Source organism: Falco punctatus (genome assembly GCF_963210335.1).
Source record: "Falco punctatus genome assembly, chromosome: 3".
In the NCBI taxonomy this organism is placed as follows: Eukaryota; Metazoa; Chordata; class Aves; order Falconiformes; family Falconidae; genus Falco; species Falco punctatus.
This window is the reverse complement of record NC_137582.1, coordinates 40,906,295-40,932,800: the sequence shown is the minus strand read 5'-3', so window position 1 is coordinate 40,932,800 and position 26,506 is coordinate 40,906,295. Positions and strand designations below refer to the sequence as shown.

At 38.1% G+C, this 26,506-nt stretch overlaps 1 protein-coding gene across 1 annotated transcript in view; it reads right to left on the bottom strand.

Moving 5' to 3' along the window:
- Nucleotides 1-26,506, bottom strand: part of TRPA1 (transient receptor potential cation channel subfamily A member 1) — a 72,639-nt gene that overhangs the window by 23,872 nt on the left and 22,261 nt on the right. The window contains exons 1-8 of the mRNA XM_080378503.1: nucleotides 13,111-26,506; nucleotides 10,274-10,436; nucleotides 8,823-8,998; nucleotides 6,913-7,020; nucleotides 6,027-6,135; nucleotides 5,526-5,671; nucleotides 3,883-4,019; nucleotides 1,660-1,708 (exon numbers count right to left, since the gene is read on the bottom strand). The exon at nucleotides 13,111-26,506 is cut by the window's right edge and continues 22,261 nt beyond it. Coding sequence (XP_080234629.1) covers nucleotides 1,660-1,708; nucleotides 3,883-4,019; nucleotides 5,526-5,671; nucleotides 6,027-6,135; nucleotides 6,913-7,020; nucleotides 8,823-8,998; nucleotides 10,274-10,436; nucleotides 13,111-13,230 — 1,008 coding nt within the window. The 5' untranslated portion in view covers nucleotides 13,231-26,506. The remainder of the gene's footprint in view (nucleotides 1-1,659; nucleotides 1,709-3,882; nucleotides 4,020-5,525; nucleotides 5,672-6,026; nucleotides 6,136-6,912; nucleotides 7,021-8,822; nucleotides 8,999-10,273; nucleotides 10,437-13,110) is intronic.

Here is a 26,506-nt window from a genome sequence, read left to right as displayed (position 1 = left end):
TCTTCAGTTATGGCAAGCCATAGCTGTACATCTCACCAAAAAAAGAACATGTACTCATTGCCATGTTATGTTGAGACCAAATGCAAAATTATGAAAACCTCTGCAAGAAACATACGTAGATTTTGCTTCTGTTTTTTGTGCAGCACATTGACCTACAATTCACAAAAAATTGGTGTAATTTAAATTTAAATAGCATACATAGTGTTCCTGGAGAATTCTGCTTAGCACAGATCATCTTACTTTTTCTGTCTAGAAGAGCTAGATGCAACACTAGATCTATTTACAATGGCTTTCATTTGCAGACACAAAAAGTACCAAAAATAAGATAACAGAAGTAATCATTGTAAGTTAATGTGCATGAAATGTGGATATTTAATGTATAAAATAAATAAATGTTCTTTGTTAAAAGCAGAAACCCATTCCGAACTGGAATTTGCTGTTCCTTTTGAGCAGTAGCATTGCTCCACCTTTTCTTTTTCACTCTTGTGTACACCACAGCATAGGCGATACCTAGTGAGTCCAAGAGAGCACGCAGTGCAGGTTGTATGTGCCACATCTCATTAACCCCAGCTGGCATATTTTGGTCCATTCCCAGACAGGGCAAATGAAAAAGTCCTAAAGCTTAAAAACTGACATACTCTATATGGAAAGCTAAACAAACCCTCAGCATAGGTTCTGTGGAAGAGGCCAAAATAGTCTAAATGGCACTCAAGGAATACAAGTTCGTACTTAGAAAATGCAGTGTTAAAAGACATTTCTTCTAATATTTTGTGCACACAAGCCTCCACATGCAAAAACTTGTGCCTGTTATTTCTAACAAAACAAGTTGTTTTGTTAGACAAGTTTAAGCAGTCAAACCTCACTGTTGCACATATGAATTAAAAATAAGGACAACATCTAGTTTTGACTAAATTCAGTCCCCATAACAGAGTTTCTGAGAGAAGCAAAACTGTATGTAAAAGAGAATTTTTCTTGATATAATTATCATGAAATAAAGTAACAAACCTAAACATATATAAAATGAAAAAGAAGTCTGATGACTTCTGAAAATTTCCTCAACCAAATGCAGCATATAATGAGTATTTGAGCCTTGTTTAATTGGTATAAATGGACACTTGGATCATAGCCAGTAGCATTCCTGGTTACATTTCTTCTCTTTCTCCCTCTTAATTATTCAGTGAAGAAATATAACCAAACTACATACAGTAAAAAATACTTCTAGATCATGCACAAACTTCAATATATGTCTATGTGACCCCAGAACAATCATGCATACATACTTTAAAGAAAGGAATTTTTTTTTCGAAAAATCAGATCAAATTCAATGCATGTTTAGCATTTATTTCTTATTTCATATCCTAAAAGTGAGGATGACTAAACCAGTTCACTATATTTGGTAAAAGATGTTTATGAAACTTTTCTGAGTAAGCAAAATGGAAATAAATTGCAAGTTTTCATCCTCTGTAACTGTGGAACACTATCATGGAGCCATAACTACTGTTGCACTGTAACTGTCAATAATGCATTATGAAATGTATATAAATCTATCTAAATAATCTATACCTGAGAACACATTCTCCTTTATTAATAACTCTATGCAGACCTGTAATAATAGATAGCAATATTCTTTATAAACATGTTGCTTGATTAAATATTTACCATTGAAATCAAATACTCTGCCAGTTCATAATGATCAAACAATGCTGTCCTGTGGGGAAAAATGCAAAAAATACAGTAACGTTAGAAAGGACAATGAAGTTTCAAGCCAAAGGGTAGCATTCTCCTCCATTAGCTGCATTTTCTAATATTTTCCAATAAATACTTAATATAAAAAGACAGAAAGATACCTTTATTACATAATTGATTTTAATAAATGGTTTTGATTTTTGTCATGGAATTTTCTTTTTAAACTAAGTTCAGTTCAATTAATACATTGAAAATTCACTGCAGGAAGCAAAGACCTTACTGGTAGGTCAACAGGCATTTTACCACTGATTTTTAACAGAATCAGTCATTTCATATTTCAGATCTTTTGCTGTATCACACAAGGTCAATATAGAATTCCATAAACTTCAGACTCTGTTTGTTCCAGGTAAACCTAATGTCTCAAAAACATTTCACTAATTTGATATTAAAAAAATAACTTGCTATATATTTTGTGTAATAATGCTAAAGTGGGGTTTAAATGACAATGTCTAAACATGTATCCTGACTGTGGCAGGCAATTCTACTTGAAAAAATATAATACACTGATCAAAACTGTGGTGACATTTATTAATTTACTAAAAATATTTTACATCTGTCTATACACATGAAAAATTATCAAGGTTTATTCTACATTAAGACACTGAAATACAGGAAAAAATTGTGAAAGCAGCAAGCACAGCAAAACTATATAACATATATAGCTAATACATGCAGTCTAAATGTTTTCAGAAGTCAGACCTCTGTTAAATATTTTGACTCAATGAGCAACACAGAAGGACAGTTCCAAGGTTGCACTGTATCTCAAAGATAACAGTTCCCTTAGCATTATAAGAGGTAATAACACTGGGTGTACTATAATTAGAACTGATTACTCAAAAGACATGTTTTAAAAATCATGTCATGGTTCCAAATAATTAAAGATACCTCCATTATCTACAGTAGACCCCTCCAGCCAGGCACAAATATTGAATGCTTCACACACGCTCAAAATAAATTCCAAGGTGGCTGAGGAGAAAGTGAAGTCATTTTATAAAACATTTAGATGGAAACATGGCAGTAGGAACGTGAAAGGATCAAGTCCTGCCTATGCTTCACTGCTCCTTCACTTCTCAACAAGTTGATGTCACTATTCAGTTTATTTATGTTCTGAGAGATCTGGGTCATTTTCTACCTCTCTGATGGTTCTTGATAATATTTCTTTCCTGTTTCACAAACACAGGGATTAAAAGTGTCATTCTCTTACCAAGCTTTTTCCAAGGGCAATCTTTTTCATGGATATGACAGCCAGTCATCTATTAAGTAGTATGTTGTGTCTGCACAATTTTCTTTGGCATTCTGTCATCGCTTTGTCTTCAATCGTGTTCTATCATGGTAGCATTTCCATGTATACCCAAACCTTATCTTAAGTTTACAATACAGTCCCCTTGTAATTTCTTAAATTATCTTTGAATCATCTCCCCTGCCTCTGACTTTCTACTAATTATTTTATATTGTAATACACTTAAATGCAGTGAGACACATCTTTCTTGTAAAAATGTATAGATGGGGAAATCCACTATCTTCCATGGAGCTGGTAGCCAGCCCATCTAAGTGTCTTTCTGCCACAGAAGACTGAGGAAACTTCTCCACAGTCTAGTACTCTGGTTTCAAATGGAGTGTGAAAGACTAGAAGCCTAGAGGATTATTACATACACAAACACCATCTACAATTTTGTAGTCATAAGGAAGCGTACCAACATCTATTTGTTGGTAAGTATAAGGTAATTTTTTGAGGAAAAAAGAAAATATTTTTAAAGAATGTATATTTTTCACTCATTTCTGGAGAACATAATCCTATTAGATGAGGGCATTTGTTCCACAACCTCAGAGTCTGTTAACAATCCATAAACTTGTTCACCTACTATGCTGGAGGGAATTTTCAATACTGTTAGTGAGCATCCCTTGGCATGGTTCCAAGATAACTGGAACTCTTGATTTTGGGAGCAGCACAAAAACGTTTAGCATTCTGACCAAATTACTGACTTTATCACTAAAACCATCCCCCATCCCATGAAGTTGTTTCAACCCATATGGGTGTTCCAAAGTATACTATATAAAGTATAATTTGGTGCTGACAATAACTGAGAATATCATAGCTCATAATTTACAGTGAAATCTGGCAGAGCAGCCTCCTACCTGTGAAGCAATGTTTCCTTATTCCCATCTACAGCATCAATAATGGATTCCTCACCAGCATAGGATGACATCATTAATTTCACAATCTCAGTTGCTCCTTGAGTGGCAGCAAAATGAAGTGCTGTGCACTTTTCATTCTGTAAATGGGAAAATGAAACAACATTTAAATATTTAAACCCCAACAACCTAACCTCCAACCTCATAAACATACTAGTGAACTAGCCGGGATTCATCATTCTTAAATGCCTACATTTCTATGTAAGTAATGAAACTTTAGTCTTTAACTATAGTGGAACTCTAAAGAGATCTTAAAAACCAGAAAAGACTACAGAGATAGTTTTAAAGGATTACTACAAAGCTTCTTACTGTTTTACACCAAGTCTCTAAGATATGAGATAATTACACTCTTAGCAATCTTTGTAGTTGGATTAATAAACAGACACAGAGAGCACCCTTTAATATAAGAGATGAAGCAAAGGAAAACTACAGAAAATCATACATAGATCAATACAAACGAATAGCAAACAAATGTGCCCTTATAATACAGAAAATGTATTATTCTAAAATGTTTTTGACTTCCTTGAAAGGGATCTTCCTTAGAAGTAATTCTTCAATAAAATTTTCTGCAGGTTAAAAATAACTTGTTTTAATATGTTATTAAACTATTATACGCTAGACAGTCATAAAATTACTAAGCAATAAAGTATTAGAACAATATTTGCCAGAACATGATTTAGCTAGATGGGACAAACTAACTTTGATACATGCCTGAGGCTTTTGACTTTCTCCTTTTTAGAACAGGAACATTTCAGTGAATGCGTTGGAATGGGCTTTTCCACAATGCCATAAGCATTCTCAAAAGTAGAGTCTTACCCATCACAAAATCAGCAGCATAAATCATCTCATTCAAAAGCTGCATGTTCAAAGAATCAAACCAATAAAAGGCGGCTAAACCATGTTTATCTTTGCTCTCATGAGTTGATTTCAGCCTTGCAAACAATTTGATTAATGACAGATATCTGCAGAAATGTTTATTCATCATGAAGCTGGGCACAGGCCCTTACACCAACAGTATCACAGTAGCAGCAGTAGTATCATGAATTTGTGCTTGCTTACAAAGAAGGTATTATAAAGGCCAAGGCAAGGCTAGGGATAAACAAGAATGATGAGAAAGGGTCAGACTGAAGATTCCACTTCTCGGAAGAGACGATAGCAGTTGCATAGTAAAGGGTTTCTAAAGAAGGCCGCACCATTCTGCAGAGTGCTCTCCCAGGCTCTGTTTATGACTCAAGGACTTCCTCAGCCAGAGGGGGTATCATTGTATGTAGTAGTTGAGAACCAATTTTTCTTCTACGGATCTGCCCAAATGTACTTTGAAATTTATTTTGAATTAATTTGAATTCAAATAAAAATTGGAAATGTATTTTCATATCCACAACATCCTATGCAAGTTGTGTAAAGAAACCTGGCATTTTGCCTGATTTGAACATGAGACTTTTTTTTTCATTTGCTGCTCCCTTGGTTTTGCATTGGAAGAGACCATGAGCACTGATTATCTGTTCAACTTTTTTTTCATACCGTTCAGAGATTTAGAAACACCTCAGTTTTACCAAAATTACATTTTGCTCCACTCTGAGTTTTACCTGTTTTAGATCAATTTGGGCTCCGAATTCGATGCACATTTTAATCATTTCAAGGTCTCCACTTTGAACCGCCAAATGAAGTGGACTGCACTTTCCATTATTGGTAAAATTGATGTGGGTTTTAGCAGAGTGACCCAATTCTTCACCTAAGACATGAAAATAAATGGATTTTTTTAAAGTGAGAATGAGATAACAGAAGATACAAAGGCTTTCAAAACAAGTATATTAACTGTGGAATAATATTCTCCTTCCTCAAAATACAAACCTTTCACATCTATCATTAAACAATGGGTGGACACGCATTTAGGAAAGCAGTTAGGCTGCAATCATACAAAAGTTATGAGCATGAATTACCCATAGGAATAATTGCATTAACTTCTTGTAAGTACAATCACAGTTATAAGTCCTTGTTTTCACAGTTCTTTGAGAATTAAAGCAGAAAATAGATAATGTTATTATAAACAATAAATCCTACTGAGTGTTTGGGAACAACGTATTTACCTTTTTTTAAAAGAATTTCCATACACGTCTTTGCACCTGAAAAGGCAGCTGCATGGATAGGCATACATCCTGTTTTGTTTGGTTTACATATTTTCCCTCCGTTTTCAATCTGGAAAATATCTGGATATAGCTTAATGACATACAGAAAATTCTGAATAATGAACATGCTATTACACAGAATCACAGAATGGTCAGGGCTGGAAGGGACCTCTGGAGATCATATAGGCCAGGGGTCCTCAAACTACAGCCCGTGGGCTGGATATGGGCCCCCAGGGTCCTCAATCTGGCCCCCGGTATTTACAGAATCCCCCACCCCCCACCCCCCGCCGGGGGCTGGGGGTGGAAACCAAGCAGCCGCAGATGACTGCCTGCCACTGCATCCGCGCGCCAGCCCCCTGGTTAAAAAGTTTGAGGACCCCTGGTCTAGGCCAACCCCCTGCTAAACATGTTCACCTAGAGCAGGTTGCACGGGATCATGTCCAGGCGGGTTTTGAATGTCTCCAGAGAAAGAGACTCCACAGCCTCCCTGGGCAGCAGACACAGTCTCCTGGGTACCAGTCTCCTTTTTTTTAAATGCCGTATATGCATTGTGAAGTTTATACACAAACATCTTTTACATGTTATATCCATACATCTATAAATACATGTGCTTCATCTTGTGTTCTCATGACTTTCAAAATCAGTTTAAAATTTTTGTAAGTTTGCCGCTCCGATATATTAATATATGCTCCCAAAAGGTTGTTTCTTAGTAATCTATGCAAAGCAACTTGAATACCAGATCCATGACTAAGCGTCCTCCATTGAACAAAAACAGAACACAGGAACAGAATAACACTGCATCAAGGTAAACAAATGACATTAAAAACTGATGGATAATTATACCTACCAGAAGTGTCAGTGCTTCAGGATTATCCTTGTAACATGCAACAATTATAGGTGTGTTCCCTGCTTCACCTTCCAAATTAACATCTGTACTGCTATGCTGTACTAAAATCTAAATGGTTAAGAAAACATTCAGTCAGCCATAAGCCAAACACAACAATGAAGGCCTATTCCGTTACTTTTGTTGTTTATCACCCATAGCACTCTTGCAACTTGCTCTTTTCGCGTGCCAACAGCCCGCAACACACAGGCAGAGGAGTGGGAGAATGTGGAAAAATGCAGGTAAGAACAGAAAAGCAAAGTAAAATTCTTTACAGCAGACAGCTGGGTAACTAGATTAAACACTGTATATAGCTGCACAGCAGCTGAAAGTTTTATTTAACAATTTTCCCAATACTGGGACAAAAACCTTTTCTGTAGCAAAGTGCAGATGGGGATTTTTAACCAAAGTTTGTTATAATGTCTTGTAATGTTCTGTATTCCCTGGAAAGTGGCAATGTTGTAGATCCTGCTCGATTAGGCACCTATTGGACAGATATAAAATACCAAGGGAAACAAGAAAATTAAAACAGGGACCCTTCCAATCCTGAACTCCTGCTTCAGTCCCTATGTTAACAGTTAACGCTGAGCTATCAGTATCACCAAGTACCTCTATGACTGCTTCCAGCATTTTTTGAGAAGCGAAGGATCTAGAAATGATCATGATTGTACTGCACCCCATATTTATTCCTCTACCTACATATTTATTTAATTGTCATTCAGTAATTCCAAAGAATTTTGCTGTACTGGAGGGACTGGCACATTTCAATCACTCTCAGGCAATTTGACAATAGAAACCAAAAGGAGAATTAGCTTGAATACACAATGGGAGGGGGGTAGGAGGGGGAATGAGAGTACGCATTTAGTCAAGAGCAGAGCTGTAAAATAACTCAAACCCAGAACTTGACACAAAGGCCATTTAAAAAACCCCATTGTATTTCAGATTTTTCTGTTCTTAATTCATAATAAAATCAGATTTTGTAAAAGACGTGAGGACAGTGAAATATTTCATCATTGAAAATTTCTAAAGGATTTTAAGTCTTGAACAGAGGAATATGGTTTTCTTTTGGGTTTTTTTGTTTTTTGATGAAGTAATAAAAAAGACAACTTTAAAGGGAGAAGCAAGTGATACAGTTTTAAGATTGCATTCACCTTGTAAATTCAAAATCTTTACAAATTCTAAAATTCTATCCAAATGCTGCATATGAAGAAAACATTCTCATTGCACTTGGACAAATGATGAAAAAATTATGGTGCTTAAAATCTCAGTGCTGTTGCTATTTTACAAGGTTCAAAATGGACACCTTAGTAATTTCTTCACAATATATTTTTGTGATTTTTAATTGCAGCTTTAGTTCTGCTATTATTCAAATTATTATTAAAATCTTGGTTTTAAGAACTGTGTTTTCTGACTAATTTTAATCTGGTTTTCATTAAAAAAATGCCATATGAAACTAGAAAATGTTGATACTTCTATGACTCCCTATACAATTTAAAAAAAAATAAAATCATAACATAAACATTTGAAATGACACGTGCCTACATGAAATTTTAGTGTTAAAAGAGCCTTTTTTTCTTTTGAAAAAGAACATTCTGAACTTTTAAAATTCAGAAACTAAAAGAATTCTCCATGAAATGTAACAACTACTATCATTACATAAATATCAGTATTTATATAAATCAGTAGGTTATTTTTGACTTGCTGTGCTAAGAAGACACAAACATTTCTATAAGCATCCTATGTTACACAACCTACTCTCTAAACAAAGCACACAGGGGAGATACAGCATGTATAAACAAGGTCTTGGCATTCCGCACGCAGCTGCTGTTGAGCTACTTATTAAGTCTGTAGATTTCTGAGGACTTTAGACTTACCTTAACAATTTCATTATGCAGGGACTGCACTGCCATGTGCAAAGGTGCCATCATATTGGAGTTCAGAATGTTTGGATTGGCTCCCCTGCTAAGAAGCAAACTAACACTTTCAACCTGGTTTTTCTTTGTGGCCCAGTGCAGTGGGGTATTTCCAGAAGAATCCATCACATTTAGTACTAGGCCCAAAGAGAGAAAACAAAAACAAAACCAAAGCAAAATCATCACATGTTCTGATTGTACTGGGAAAAAAAAAAAAAAAAAGTGTCCTCAATGGAGGTTTAGGTCTGTGCTACTGCATTTCTTTGAAGAAAAAAAAGGAAAGATTCCATGTCACACAGTGCATTGTCTTATCTTGATCAAATATTGTGCTGAATACGCAGTATTAGTTAGAGAGATGGGAGGAGTGAAACATCTGTTTCTTGCACATTATTTTTCTCCCACCAAGGGTTACTTGATTTCTCTTTCCTTGTCTCTTCTCTTTCCTATCTTACTCAACTTTGCGGCTATTGCTTTAGAGGATGCACAAAACAAGTGCATGTGAATAACTAAAATAAGAGATACTGAATAAGTGCTTGTAAATTGTAAGATCAAAGACCCTATCTATTCTGATTCACTTGAGAACACAGAAGTCAATCCATTCATGCCCAGTGATAAAAATGGTCTATTGTACACATATATTCTGAGATTCAAAATTTCAAATAAACTTAAACAAATATTCTAAAGAATCAAGACAAAAGTTATATACTGAAAAGAAAAATAAATTTCAGCCAGAGTAGTCTAAAATTAGATTGGCCATCACTGGGTGAAAAAATGAGCTTTTCAGGGCTATTGTATGTTTGCTCAGTAGCTCACAGTCTATCAGTGGAGTACTATGTAGTTCACAACGCTTACTAATAGCTACTAAACAACACTTTACACAGAAAGTTTTTCCATCATTGAAGGCCCCCATATTCTCCTATGTACCACTTCTTCCCTAAACTTTTTTAGATGGCCTATCTCATCAAATGTTTACTCTTCCCCGCTACTAATTAAGTTATACATTGTTACAATGACATCTTCAATGACAAGCATAAGAAGCCAAATTAATTCTCTTTTTTAAATTTCCTGTATTAGAAATGTAACAAAAGACACATAACATAAATAAGGAAGACAAAAAGTCAGCCTACTTGTACTTCACTGAAGTTTTCTTTTTTATTTCTGAGGACTGTAAACCTGAGTCCCAACAAAATAAGATATATTGATTCACTGCATTAGAGAGAAAACAGTCCTAACAAAGAGGGCAACCCAAACCACACCTGAGACACTGCAAACTGTGGCAGACAGTCTGAATTCTATTTAAAACTGTAAATGTAGATAACAAATACCAGTTCTGCTTCAGTTGAGTAACAAACATTTAGATTATTGAACATTTTTATTCTATTAAATAAGATATTTCATAAAATGTGTCTTACCTTCACAGGAAGAATCGTCTATGATCAGCTGCATTAATTCTATTTGACCTCCTTCCGCAGCGTGATGCAGTGGGGTGGCATTTAATTCATCCACTTTGGTAAGCCCAGAACGATTCTTCTTAATGAAGCTCCTTAGCCTACAGGCGCTTCCATCTGAAATCACCTATTTTGGACACAAATTTTTTTTATTTTCTCATTCTCTTAATAGGCAAAATGTTAGCAATGCTATAATGTGTTACTGTGGGCATGTTACCACTCAATAATTCTCTCCCAACTGTTTCGTTGCATACAGAAGTACACAAATCCTGATCAAATTGAGTTAACAGTCAAACTCAGATCGATTTAATTGGTTGTAAAATCAGACCCAGATGAGAAACAGTGCAGAATTAACAAAAATGGAAATTATCTTGAATACATTATTTTGTCTTCTGTTGTACATCCAAGATCCTCCCTCCACCATGGAAAATCTCAAAAAAGCAAATTCATCACTTACTGTTTTATACCCTCTACAGCTTTGGCCATGCCAGATACATTCAACAGAGAGGAAAAAATAAGAATCTAGACAAATGCCTTTTCTAGATCTTTCTACAGAGAATGGTATTATGCCCTATGCTCTCAAGTTCAGCTGTTGGGTTTCTGTGATGTTCTTTATGTCAGAGCAACCAATAAATTCTTTAATTTAATCAGTATCCTAAAAGCATCCCATAGGCTACTATCTCAGACTGAAACAACCCAGCATCTTCATAGCACAGTACAATAAAACCCCCTCTGACAGCTCAGCCCACTTATACCTTGATACCTCCCTGGTACTGTGCTTTGCAACTGAAGCCCACTATGGCAACATTGCTGATACTTTATGATGTTCTCCAAATATTTTTGTTAAGAGTGTTTCAAAATCCATAGTTGTATATGAAGAAAAGTGATAGACAAAAATGATTGCAGTAGAAGGGGCAATAATTTAAAACCAAGTTATTAAAAAGTTAACAGGGAATAAAAAAGAAGAACAATTCCACAACATTAAAAAAAAAAAAAGAAAAGAAAAATGCATATCAAAAATAATGCAAACTTTCCCAATGATGTGTAAGCAAGCAAAGGGTAAAAAAATGCAAATCCTCTTAAAATCACTGTTCCTTCTCAGCTGCAAAAGAAAAGGAAAACTTTGCTCTCCAGGATCGCCTGAGCCACAACGACTCAACTATTGTTGCTGTCAAGAAGGAAATACACATTACCGGCAGACCATTCATACTCTTAAGCACGTGTTTAACTTAACTTCAGCTTAGCCACACTGACCTCAAAGAGGTTACTTCTGTCAATAACGTTGCAAATGCGTTTAAAGATTTAGAAGACTGGGGCCAGTACAGGAGTAACATCTGCTTCAAAAGTGCAATCAGAAAAAGGTAATTTCCATTGTGGAAAGGGTACTTAACTTTCAACTGTCACAAAAATAAGAGGTCAATTACATACACAAATATCTATACATTTTATACACATCAAAAAGCTATTTAAGAAAACCTTATTACAACGCCCAGTATCTTCTATTCCTTCTAATATTCTAACTTATTTTAATTTTAATGAATTTTAAATCTTTCTATTGATTTAGACCACATTTTACCACTCATTACATTGGAATTTTTCATCAGTAAGACCAAATGTGGCATGATGATAATTTCTGTCAAAAATATGATTTTTCAGCCAATAATGCAGTGTTTCATTAATAAAATGGGAAAGGAAGAAATCAGTTGGGTCTTCTCAGTACTTTGGTTGGTTGGTTCAAAACAGCAAAGCAAGTTATTTTAAACAACAAGCAGCTGCTTTGCCCTTCACCTGAACAGCTCCGGTGGCAGATCACCCACCACAGTGACAAGCTGTACTATGCTGAAGAGGTGCTGCTCAGGACTATAGCTAGCACACAGAAAACAAGGCTGGAAATGACCTCAAGAGGTCTTTAACCTCATTCACATACTTTGCCAAATTCTTTTAGCCTGCTCTTACAAATCTCCTAAGTTACCCAAGTCATTCACCCTATAAGCAACCTCTTCCTTCGTTTGATATGTCTTACTCTTAGAAAAGGCTTCCCTGACACTTGGTCTGGGTCTCCCTAGCTGCAATACACATGCACAGCTTCTTGTTCTGTTCTCTGTGCAAAAGAGAAGGTGTTAGATCCTTCCTGGCAGCAATTTCGCATTTGTAGGTTGGTGCTGCTGGTTCCCTTTGCCTTCATTACAGTCCCAGCGCTTCTAAACCTTCCAGACGTTTTTGCTAGACGGTCTGCTGATTCTCATCATAACTTCTGGACCTCCCTCTAAGAGTGGGACCTTTTCTGGGGAGCCATGCCCGGGGGGGATGTGAGCCCACGGCAGCTGCCTGCTACCCACCACCCACCCCTGCGACCCTGCGTCCTCCTTCGCCAGCTCCCCTCCCGCATCCCCACTCGCCCCGGCTCGGACTTGGCCACACAACGCCGCACTGTCCTGTGCCTTCACACCCCATGGCCAGGGAGGCTCCCAGCCCCTCTCCCACCCCTCAGCTCTTCCCTCACGGCTCCCTTGACGAGTGAGGGGAAAGGGTCTCCTGGAGCAAAGGGTGTCCGGGACACAAACAGTGCCAAGCCCGCACAGCTGCCTCCAATCCCGACCTCGCCCCCACCCACCGCACCCTCCACCTTCACCCTCCGCACCCTCCACCTTCACCCTCCGCGTCCCAGCGCCCTCTCAGCGCCTGCCAGCCGTGGGCAACGTCTCGTCCCACGCCGGCCTCGGTGTTTCGGGCAGCTGGGCTGCCCCGCGGCTGCCCCCTCACTCACACCCGCCACCCGCTCCGCGCCCCGCCGCACGCACCTTGAAGACATCCTGCGAGGCGACGGAGGCGGCATCCGCCTCGCAGACGACGCCCTGGTAGGAGCTGGAGGCGGCCGCCTTCTCCCGTGACTGGCAGAGCCGCAGCAGCGAGCGCTTCATGGCGCCCACCCGCCCGGCTCCGAGCAGCGCCCGCCCCGCCCGCTCCGGAGACCTGCGAGGCGAGAGACCGAGTGACGGCCCGTGCCGAGGCCGCGCCCGGCTACCCCGCGAAGCGGCGGCAGGAGGCGGGGAAAGCGGGCGGGTGCGCTCCCGCCGCGGACCCCGGCAGGCAGAGCTGCGCTCCGCCGCGGCGGGCACCCCGCCGACGGGCAGGTCCGGGCGGTCCCCCGCAGGGGCCGCCGCCTGGACCCGCGCTGGGTGGGCGCTGGGCGGCCGCCCCCGCAGCCGGGTGGGAAGCCGCGGCGGCCACCGCTGACGGAGTTAACGGCCACCGCTGGGTTTTAGGGGGTATGTGGCAGTGACGGAGGTCCCTGGAGGTGCGCGCATCTGTACGTGCAGAGCTGCAGGGCGGAGAGCACAATGTGCAAATATGAAAGTAAATAAAGGCAGAGCGCAGCCGGAGGAGCGAAGCCGGGCTCTCGGCGCAGCCCGCGCGGAGAGGGGCCGGGGCGGCCGGGCAGCGCCGCTGCCGCCGTCTGCGGGGCCGAGGGGGCGGCCTGCACCCGCCTCCCGGCTTTAACACGGTTAGTCGAGTTTCCTTTTCGGTATTTCCTTTATAGTCACAACATTTTCTTGTACGATTTTTTTACCAGCGAGTTTGGAGCAGCGCAGGAAAGCGATGGGAGGAGTACAGAAAGGGAGCAGCTCGAAGCGTTTCGATGGGTTAATTGCGAAAGCGACTTTAACTGAGTCATTCTTCTCAAACGGAATTCCACAGGTGTAATTCTGAGAACTAACGGTTTACTTAAGGCGATAGGACGAGCCCTACCGGCGGTCGGGCAGGGCTCGGGCGGAGCGGCGGGGGCTCACGGGTGGCAGCTGCCGGCGCCCTCACGGTTTATGGCAGCGGCAGCTTCGGGGGTGCCGCAGCCAGGTGTCCGGCCAGCGCAGCCTGTTCACAGCCGTCATCGGCAACTCTCCACGGATTCGTTTTGAACTCTTTTATGCTGTCCGTGCCGCAACATTCTGTGGCACTAAGTGCCGTAATTTCATTATGTGTTTGTGAAAAATGCTTTCTTTTACCACTAGCTTCCCTTGCTGCTCCCTAGTGTTTTTATTTTGAGAAATGGAGAGTTGTTCTCTATTTTTTTAAAAACCTTGTTAATGCTCATGATTTCGCAAATTTCTGCCAGCTATTTGCTCACTAATCAGGCTTCATTCGTATGGTTTTTCTTCTTAGGGATGCCATTTTGTATCTCTGAACAACCTCATCCTGCTACTCTGCATCATTTCCATGTTCCTTTTGAAATGGGATGGCAAGACCTACAGGCTGAAGTCAAGGTATATTCGAGCAATAGTACCAACTGTTTATTCAATTTTTTCTTCATTCCTCACCTAAGTGCTCACAAAGGCATTCGATTTTTTTGAATGCCACTGGGCTAAGTTCCCTGAGAAACACCACAATCCCTTTTCTAAGTGGAGATAGTATAAAAAAATAGCACTTGTGCTATCCTCACTGGTATGAGGATAATTAGGGTTATATTTCCTCTGTGTACCCACCTAGCATTTATCAGCATTTAATTTCATCTGACGTTTCATTACTGTATCACCAAACCTTGTGGGATCTCCCACAACCATCTACGTTTTTGGTCATTCTGAAAAATTCAATAATGCCTTCCGTATCACCAGAATGTCTTTGCACCGTTGATCCCAACACTGGCTTTAAGGGGTCCTTGCCCTGAGAAAGTTTATTCCTATTCCATTTTTTTTTTAAACCCTTAACCCAGATTCAGAAAAACCTTCCTGCCTGTCTTAGACAGTTTATTTTCGTTAAGAGACTGAGGAAGGACCTTGTTGAAGAACTTTCCTAAATGCACTTACCACTGGTATTTGTACCTTTACACTTGCTGATTCCTTCAGAGTTTCACTGGCATGTGTAACACCAGACTTCTCTCTACAAATGGTGTGTTTGTTGTTTTGATCGTGGAGCTTTTAACTCCAGAATCATTTATAGTAAGTTGCTTAAGGTACACAACCTTAATTAAGTAGTCTTAAGATCATAAGACTAAATAGTCCTAAGACTAACTGGGTGGTTTTAAGTGCTTGATGTAGAGCTTTGGTCCTATCATTTATCAGGCAACATTAACAAATGGAACAAAAAAAGTTTCTTCAGCCCACATTCTGCCATAGCCCATAGATATTGCATATATTCAACAGCAGTACATTTTAGTGTTATGTCATCATTAATCGTGACCAAAAGAAACACGGTCATTTATGCTATAGCAAGAAAGCTGCACTCAAGATAGTCATTAGTGCCTGCAGAGATTCTATTTATGTGATTTGGGATTAAGTCACAGGAGGAGCCCTTGTATTTCTAAAGCCTTTACCTTGTACTTCGACTAGGAGCAGCCTCAATGAGATTGTTCACCTTCCCATGGTGAGGTCCCTTTGAATTCTCTGTATGACCTTAACTTTTCTGTTGCTCATAGTACTCATTGTGAGAAATTAAGCTCAACAAATAACAGTCTAGATATCATATAAAGAAAATAAATGCTATTTTCTGCAAGAATCATTACTGGGAAATGGAGGTATTGCTGAATCATTAGTAAGCACTAGTAAATCTGTCATCCATTTTTTTCTTAATATCCCCTAAATTGCAGTCAGAGTAATGCTATGAAACAACAGAAGTCATGATCCTCAAACAGCCATGGTTTTACTTATTTTCTTCAATCAGATAATACTGCCCCCTTCTTTTAAAATTTCTCTTAGTTTTCAGTCTTCTATTAAATGTTCAGAAGAATGTTCAGAGCATGACAAATAATACAAAGGTTTTCCATTCCCAGGAGGAATCAAATGGAATTTTAAGTGGGCTGACCACAGCTTTTATTTCTGCATAATGATTTGACATAAGGAACTAATTCACATAAGTAATCAGTGTAACCTTTCTTGCAGCTGTTTTTCCCAAGAGTGGATTAAAACACTTTTATACCATTTTATTTCAAACATGATCTTGCTAATGGTAGAATAGTGAATCCATTAGTACAAGCAAAATTCACTAAAGGTAATCATAAAGCAGCATTTCATTAAAAATATGTTTGTTTAATGATTAAATTGTATATAACATAAATATGCACCATTCCTGTCTTGCAGCCTTAGTAACACAGTACTGCAATTTTGTTAATTTTGAAGGCCTAGGAACTGTAAATTCAAGCAAATACCAGTAATGAAAAGGATGGACTGTGTGTTTTTTGGTTTGGAAGTGATTTATTTAGGAAGTATTATACAAATTATGATGTGTAAAGTTATACTGAGGATTTTGTATTGTCAGCTTAATACAGTAAGCCAGATGAATTCATCATACTATTTCAGATATTGATTACAGTCATCCAAAAATTAATCCAAGCTACTGCCTAAACGAGCAAGCATGTAGTGTCTCCTACAAGTTTTCAGAAACATGTTGTACTTGCCATGGAGAAAAATGCTACTGTCTTTTTAAACCAGCAGAGTGAATTTAACTTACATTTTACACTTATGTCTAATGGATTTTTCATTGCTTTTTTTCTTCTTGAGATTTTGCTGTAGCGAGGAACATGCTGCTATGCTCAACAGAAGGATTTAAGTTATTGACAGATTTATTACATGCCTTATTTAAAAAAAAAACAAAACAAAAGAGTACTTAACAATAATTCAGTCCACTACACTGCAGTCTGTTTTTTTCTAATGATTATCAGATATGAAATATCTTACAGATTTTGAGTCCTACTTTTAATGCTTTGTACAAGAAGAAATTTAAATAGATGCCCATAGAGTACAAGTTATGCTTTGAAAGTACTTTAAATTGATGTTATGGTTAATATCAATTGTAATAAGCCAGGAAGATGACACTCCATGAGAACACTCTTTGTAAGGATACTTCCCAAGGTTCTCAGTACATCCCAGCAATTATCAGCAGTGACTATTGGCTTCAAGTTAACTCCAACAAAAGGTTTTAAGTATACAAACTGGATCTAGAAAAGGTTTAAGTGTATGGTAGCAAAACTGAATGCAATCCCTGTCCCTGTGAGAGTTGGATGCTTCAGAGTGGAGTGTGTACAGGGAAGGGGTGACTTAGGTACCCATTCCAGACAGTAGTGCTTCTGTGAATCTGGGAGCAAAACCATGTCTTGCCAACTATCTTTTAAACAAGCAGAGGGCCTCTTACATGCCAGGCATTATATGCCTTCTTCAAATTAAAGAGGCTAAAACATAATCTGTCTACTTCTTAATAAGAGCAATCATGGCCACCAAATGGCAGCTTGCTTTCTGGTAGTGATGCTCTCTCCTTCTGTTGAAGCTGTGCCAATGTACAGCCAGAGACTGTCAGGATCAAAGTTCTGAAGTCTGGTTCCCTTCCACACTGGAAAACTTACCTTCTTGTGCCTGCCTCCAGGACTGGTTTTGTGGTTTTACAATCAGCTACCACTGACCAAACCCAGCAACCATCTGTGAAGCAGGGACCTCACCTCAATCCTGGGCTTCCCGTAACTACGGAATTTAGGAAAAGCTGAATTATCAGGCTTCAGAGACTTTCTGGTCCATAAAGTCCAATCAGACTGAGGCATAGTATATATGCATTACACTGCTTATTATGGACAAGTTTATTTCAGTTCTGGATATTGTGAAGTTATACCTCCAGCTGTACCAACTCTAAAAATCTGGACAATCTTAGTAATGAAATACATAGAACCATTGCATGGTTCGGGTTGGAAGGGACCTTTAAAGGACATTTAATCTAATTCCCTTGCAATCAGCTAGACCAGGCTGAAGATACAGGCACCTTGGGATATTTATACATGTAAGAATTAGGCAAGATTTTGCTTTAAGCAAGACACTCCTAGATCCTACCTGCAGTCTAATTCAGGCACTTTCTTGCTGACTGGTAATACATTCAGAAGGCATTATTTCTTAGTGCTACTGGGTCTTTCCTCATCAGCTGTGTATTCTGCGTTGCCATTGCTGTCCTAACATGGATCCACAGATTTCTCCTACACAGTCTATATGCTGCCATGCCTGTCAGGGAACAACACCCTCACTGCAACAGTAATTTTTATTCGTTGGTCTGCCTGCTTAGAAAACCATTCTCTCTTCTGGACACTCTATCCAGCAAAATCTGTCCTCTGTAAAGACATCCTGGACGCACAACTCCTACACTCTCTTCTCTGAAAAGCTGGAAAGAGCCTTCGATGGCTTTTGTTCTTTTGGAGTTACAGTCTAGTCTCACTGGTGATTATTGATATTGACCTGTTATTGGCAAACGTCTTTATAGGTGGAAGGTCTTAAAAATGACCATAGGAAGGAAAATGTCAGAATGTGTCCTAGTAATTCATAACACTCTAGGAATATAATGGCCTTGACCATATACAGTTAACATAAAAGCAAAATAAGTAGGAATACTTCCTTATTACAACTGCATTAACTGCTTGCTTTATCATTCTGTTGAATGTTTCCATGCGTCCATTATTTCCTGATGAAAACACACAGTAAATTTTGAGCTTACCATCTTGGAGTTTTCCTATTGTGTAGGATGTCTGATATACTTTTTCTAGATATAAAGATGTTTTCCAAAAGAAATGTCATCATTAAGGGATTAAGATAGCAATGGAGAGATGTTACAAATTACTAGCAGAGTGTGAATCTTCCCATACTTAGTCATGATTGTAGAAAATAACTCTTATATCTAAGATGATTTGGGCCGGAAAGTGCTTGAAATAAGAATGAAATAGAAAAGTCTCAGCTTGGAGGGGGAGTGGTGCAGGGAACCCAAATCAACAGAGGAAAATGAAATAGATGTTAATATGACAAAAATAGGTAAAATAGTGGAAAAATGCATGTCAGCATTTTCATGAGGGGACCTGATACTGTTTTCCTCAAAGAGTGCTATGTGCATCTCACTGCTAAAGCAGTGCTCAAACTTTTTCATTGTCATAGTTGTTTTGGGGAACCACTGATGGAAAAGAACATGGATGTTTCCCCTGTCACCAGTTTGCAAGCACAGAAAATGAAGGGTGGAGGAGATAATAGTGTGCATTATTTCCAACTGTCTTCACAGCGTCATTTCAAACTTATTTTTATGACTGTATCTCTAGCCTTTCTACTATCCCCTCTCGTGCCTGTATTTCTCCCTTAGCTTCTCTGTTTATATTTCAAGGCAGCTTAACTATCTTTCTTCTCTTTCCCTGACGTTATTTCCTTATTGTACATATTATCCAGCCAACATTTGTCTTCTCTTTAGCTTATGCAGACTATACTTTCATTTCTTGAACTCAGAGGATTCACTTAACCGTCTAATTCTTCTACGTACAAGCATTTCCATCATTTCTGACATCTAGAGAGAGACATGGATCCTACCTTTCAGGTTAACCTGAATCTCTTGTATAAGTAACTGGGAATAAATAATTGAATCTATATTGCAGAAGTGGTCAACACCAGAAGTCTTCATTAAATGCTTTCTATGGATCATCACAGACTGGTATAACTGCAACAAAATGTCAATTTTTCAAAATAGAATGCAGTTCCTCTTGTCTATGTCAGATTACAACTCAGGTTTACACTTCTTTCAAATATCAATAATTTATTTTGCAAGATGTCTATATCAGTTTTATTTCTTCTCAATGAATTGCCCATGCAATTGCACTGGAATTGTGAAGCAGAAATTTCAGTATATTGAACTGTTTCTATCAGGTTAGGAAAAAAAAAAAGACATTCAAAATTAGAATTATTAAAATGTATGTTCTATAGTGCAAATGAACTAGATATATTTTATTTAAAATGAAAGAAAACTTTATGTTGAAATGGTTACATATATAATTGAGTAAAAATGCTGTCTACATACCTGAATTCATAAAATACAGAAATATATAGTTTATTTTTAAATTAGTCAGTTTAAACACAGATAATTCAGGAAAGAAGAAAAAGGCCAAAATATCGTGATGGAATTACTTCAAGCACAGTATAGTATGTTTTAGCTAGTCTTTTACTGACTCTTTACTTGATTTCCCCAAGTCCTGGACATTCCTGTCCTAACTGAAGGATGGTGGTCATATAAAATTCATTCAGACACTGTGTTTCATTGACTAAGGTTAAGTTTTGTATGCTTATTAAATGGAACAGATACAGGTTATTTGTTTGAAGTATATTTTATATTTTATATTTAGGAGATAAAAAATTGTGAATGAGACCCTCAGTAATAACAGTCCATTTTAGTCTAAGCATTTATAACCAAATATTTCATTTTTATAAACATTACTGAGAAATATAGTTAACATCTACCAATAAGGTAGGTGCAATACTTCAAATGTTTTTATATATAGATCTGCTGGGGAAAATAAATGTTGTCTGGTGGCCAAAAGAAAAACTAGTTTGTAAGAAATGTAAAGTCATACTGAACATGGAAGGTTGACATATTATTTGTATATTACTTTCTATTTTCCTGCTTGAAAAAAGTAGATTTTATTAAAATTCACTAAGATATGTATCATACAGTTATTCAATTAGCTGTAATTATGCCAAATTTACATTTAGATATGAATTCCAAATATTCTACCTTGTATTTTTAACACAGAAATCTCCCTAAAAGCAAAAGAAAAATAGGCCCAACAAAAATTTCAGCGACAGAGTCTGAGCTACAGGAAAACTATATTACGCTTACCATTCAAGAAGTTTGCAGGTGATTTCTCTCTGAAGCAACACATATATAAAGAACACAAAGATATGACTATTTGAATCCTTATCTGGTGCTTATATCAGTCAGTTCTTGTGACGTGTGAAGCCACCAGTTGCGTCATCTGGTGGCTTGCTCCATGTAGACATGCTTATTTAAAAGAGGTAGGGATGCATTGCTCAGTGTGGGAGGAGCATCAATATTCATAAAGTTATCCTTGAAGCTTTCTTTTTTTAATACATCTAATCCAACCCCATCCATTTTCATTTCGGACTGCAAATGTACCTTCCGTACCAGAAGATTTTTTCTAATACAATATCTTAGAGTAGTTTCAGTTTTGTTAGGTAGTCACTGGAGGGTACTTGTTTACCTATTTGCAATGAACTAATTGCTTTTAATGGAAAATCTAAACATCACCAAAGAGGAATACTGTCTACTTATGAAGATTCACTTCACTAATAAATGTTTCAAAAATTAGAATTGCTATACAAAAAGTAGTGGTCTGTGATCAATACCTAATGCAACATGGGGCAGTGGGAGGGTTGCATGTGCTTTCTCTTTGAAATATAAATCATGCTTTGTTTTCTGCGCTTTATTTTTGAAGTGCCACAAAATTGCTCAGTTCATTTAAACTAATTCTCAAATGACTCCTTGGCCCCATCTGCATTAGACTGAAAGTCAGACTACACAGTTCTCTGATGCTGAGCAGTTACTGTGGCCAGCATTTTGATACAGAACGTTTATTTGTGCTAGCACGTATCAACCAAATTGTCTTATCACATGTACTAAAATACCTAATAGTGCAATCTGGGGAAATTGACTCATATACTGAAGGTATTGATCACAGCCCACTACTTTTTATATGGCAGTTCTCATTTTTGGAACATTTATTAGTGAAGTGAATCTTCATAAGTGTACAGTATGCATCTGGCGCCCTGGGATGGGTCTCCCTGTGCTTTGAGGCTTCTGGTGGCTGCACCGGACCAGGGTGTCTGGGCATCTGGAAGAGGCAGAAATCCCAACTCTGCCAAAATTGACTGCAGTTTTTCCCTTAAGGGGGAAAATATTACAAAGAGTAAGGAATAATCTTTTTTCCCCCAACTTCTTTCTTTTCATTTTCCAAATACAACCCCCCCAGCATTAAGATAACCTTTCTACGTTAATTTCTACATTTTATTACTACAAGGCCAAGTGCAAGGTCCTGCACCTGGAATGGGGCAACCCTCAGTGTCAATACAGGCTGAGTGGAGAATGGATTGAGAGCAGCCCTGAGGAGAAGGACTTAGGGGTTACAGAGTACAAAAAGCTCAACATGGCCCAGCAACGTGTGCTTGCAGCCCAGAAAGCCAACAGAATCCTGGGCTGCATCAAAACACTTGTGACCTGCAGGTCAAGGGAGCTGATTCTCCCCCTGTACTCTGCTCATGTGAGACCCCAGCTGCAGCAGTGCGTTCAGTTCTGGAGCACCCAACATAAAAAAGACATGGACCTGTTGAAGAGAGTCCAGCAGTGGGTCACAAAATGATCAGAGAGATGGAACACCTCTCCTATGAATACAGCTTGACAGTATTTGGGTTGTTCAGCCTGGAGAAGAGAAGGCTCTGTGGGGACCTTATTGCAGCCAGCCTTCCGGTACCTAAAGGAAGCCTACAAGAAAGCTGGAGAGGGGCTTTTTGCAAGGGCATGTAGTGATAGGACAAGAAGTAATGGCTTTAAACTGCCAAAGGGTAGATTTAGATTAGCTGTAAGGAAGAAATTGTTCACTATGAGGGTTATGAGGCACTGGAACAGTTTGCCCAGAGAAGCTGTGGATGCCCCATCCTTGGAAGTGCTCAAGGCCAGGCTGAATGGGGCTTTGAGCAACCTGGTCTAGTAGAAGGTGTCCCTGCCCATGGCAGGGGGGTTGGAACTAGATGATCTTTATGGTCCCTTCCAACCCAAAACATTCTATGAGTCTGTGACATACTTCAAGCAGTATCACAAATTTAAGTTCTGGGTCCTTTCATCTTCTTGTTTCAAAATCTATGAGCCTTACTGATTTTCAAACAAGGGATTTGGTTTGTGGTTCAAAGAGGCACATCTCGAAGCTTTTCTATCACCCTGATCGTATAGAATCTGGACAGCACCAAAATATTTAGAACAAAATACTTATTCTAAATTTATATACAGTGTTATCTAACTATATTTTTGGATTAAAAAAAATCTAGTAAATTCTCCTAAATTGGTATTTGACAAGGACAGAGTTTCTGATTCTGAAGTTTATCTTTCCCCAGCCTGCTGAAACCCACCAAGTGTTGTAACTCAGCCATGATAGCTCTGTTCATGACTGGATAGCTTACTGACTCAAGGAGGCAGACAGATAACAGCTTTCTGACCTTGCAACAATCAAACAACTTGGACATTTCTCCCTACAGAAGTTGTCTAGCCTCACTACATAATTCTGTTTATCTGTCTTTTTGGATATGAAGTCTCTATCTCAGTAAATAGAAAGTAGATGCATGCACAAAAATAGTCTAAGTGATAGTTGAAGCTTTACATCACAACAAGATTATTTTTAAAGAGTATGGAACCCGAGAAAGTGGTCTTGATAGATTTTGTGGATTTTCCAGTGCTGCTGTACAGAGCTTGAAGCATGAAATATGTTTCATTCACAGAATTGTTACAGCAGATAACTAGACAACACAGTGCAGTGGTTCATTAATATGGAGATGATTGGAATTTTGTGGATATTGAACAATTGTTCTCAGCCAGAAAACCTAATTTCCTCAAAATCAGAACTTCAAATCACTATAACATTTTTTGTGGGGAAAGTTCAAAATGAATGGTTTCTAAAAAGGGATTTTCACTAAATCTGGTCATCTTATAACCTGAGTGGTCACACCATGTCATTCATCAGGTGAACAAATTTTACCTTAAAGCCAGTTAAGTTTCTTGCTTTTATTGCTTCTGCTAAAAGGCTTCTCCAGTACCTTGCTGCTTTTGTAGTTAGCAATGTTTCTGCAATTTCCAAACAAAATTTATTCATGATCTAGGAATCACCATTTTCTCTTGGTTAATATTGTTTTCTGTTTTAAGCTATTATTCCTTCACCATCGTATCTGTCTCTGATTTACTTTGAAGAAGACAATGGTAGCCCTTTGTAGCTTTGATTTTTTCAGACTGAGCAAACCAAACTATTCTTTCATCTTCTTCTCCAAAACCCTAACAGCCTCTTGCGATGTGTTCCTGCTTGTTCTTACCATTTCAAAATTAGCAATTTGTAGGCTTTATATTCTGTGAATATTAAAACAGGCAGCTACACAAACAACAGTACTCTGAAGAATTCCAGGTATACATTAGGACTTAATATCAGAACATTTAATGGGACTAATGAATTCATTGTAACCCTTTCTGTTGCCCTGAGAGTGAAGTCATGCTTTTGACTACTCATAGACTAGCAGTCTTCCAAAGACGTCTCCCTTTCTCTTTTCCTGATGGTTAGATTGCATTTTTTTTTTCATATCCCTTCAGGGGTAGGGATTTAGAAATCCAGCATGTGAGATGAGAATCACTGGGACCCATGCTTCAAGGATATTTAGGTCCCTAATTCCTAGATACCCCTCTTAAGGAAAAAGCAAAGAAAAGAAGTGATGAATATGATGAACGAAGACCTCCAGGATGCAACTGTGTTAGTCAGAGGAGTGCCTAGGCTACATACAGTGTGGAAATAAACTTTGCAGCATCTTTAGTAGACTTGGTCATGTAAACTTTTAAAGTATTATTTAACATTTAAAAGTCATTAAGTGGTACATTGAAAATAGGCCCTGATCAAATGAGTGGGAATTAGTGCTTAAATACTCTGTCCATCAATCATTTATCCATTTTTAAGAATTCAGTTTCTAATACTCGCACTAAAGGATTAGGAATGCTACCCTTGAAAGTTTATTTTTCTGTTGCAGAAGCAATACAAGTCAGAGGGAGTTTGCAGAGGAAGCAGCAGTGCTCCATAAGTCGTGTGGTTCATAGTGTCCGTAAGCTGGTTCATAATATATACAGAGAAAAGCAGAAAAGTATAGCAAAGTGCACTGTATCAGAGAAAAAAGATGAGATGGTATTACAGAATCAAAAGCAGCAGGGAAAGCAAGGAGAATGAGTTAAAAAAAAAAAAAAAAGATAAATGCAAAGGTATTTTGGTGAAAATACCTTTCACAGACTGAAGAAAGTGTGAAGGACTAGCAGTGGTAAAGTCAAAGTACAGATTTTAGATATCACATCTAGTGGTACAGAGCTGAGATTAGTTAAAAAAAAATTAAAAGTAAATTTAAAAGTATTAATAGAAAGGTAGGAGAAGAGACTTTTAGATGGCATCTTCATATGGTGGTACTGTGAGGAAGGGAGAGTAAAGAGTAGTTGAGAAACTATAAAAGACTATTTAAGTGTTTTCTTTCTTGAAGGCAAGTTATGCTTTAATGAGATTCATTATAAACTGAAGATGACAAAGCATATGCATAGTTCCTGGATAATGTCAAAACAGGTACTCAGCACTGTGAAAGGTGAAATCATTTGGTAGGTTCACAATTAGAAGATTTTAAACAGAAATACTGTCCAAATACATCCAGTTGAATATACCCTGGATAATTTGTTGATTTTTCTTCAACATTTTCTCTACCTGATGACTCCATGACTCCATTTATGTTCACTGGCACAGAGATACTGCACTAGATTTCAAAACAAGAAGCAAAATTAATGTAGCTAAGATAATGTAGACTATATATCTAAAGATAAAAACTGTATTAAGTTCAAGCTTAGTGTTTGCACTGTGCTATCTTTGCAATGAATGTGTGGCTTTCATGAAAGGGCTTTTTTTTTCCCTATATAATTTCATTATCACTTTTAAAAATTACTTTTTAAAATTAAATGATAAATGTTAATGTCACATTGCAAACAATGCGTTACACCTTTGCTTCTTGGATAGATATTTATTTTTACTTAGTGAAAATTCTGATAACTATGGATATAGCTGACTTCCAATGGGATGACAGTGTGAAGAATATTATCTAGTACATTTAAGGCATTAGTATGTAATTTAAAGAATTTCAACAATTTGACAGAACTACTTCAATACAAATAATTGTGAATTACCTCATCTATTCTTGTCAAACCAGTATATATCTTTCAAACAAATTAAAAACCCTTCATTTCTTCTTGGCTGTGATTTCTGATGTGTATTAGAAGAATGTCAAAATTGTTCCAGTAATACACTGCACCAGTCTTTGAGTTACTGGTTGAACACCAAGAGCACACTTTGCAACTGCCCTGGGAAACAGGGATGGCATCCATGCACTCCTTTCCTAGCACAGGATTCTCGAATGTTTGGTACATAAAAGCTTTGTCCGCTGTATTTTTGCAATTTCAGCAACCCAAAAAGGTATATCAGGATGCCTTAAAAGGAAAATGTGTCCCTTTGATTTCAAAACTAAAGAGACTAAAGCAACGAAGACTCATTCCTCAATCCTGTAATTGTCTTAGTACTTAACAAATAGTTGATTTTTTTCTAATATTCTATATTCAGTGCTAAACAAGTATGAGCCATTCTGA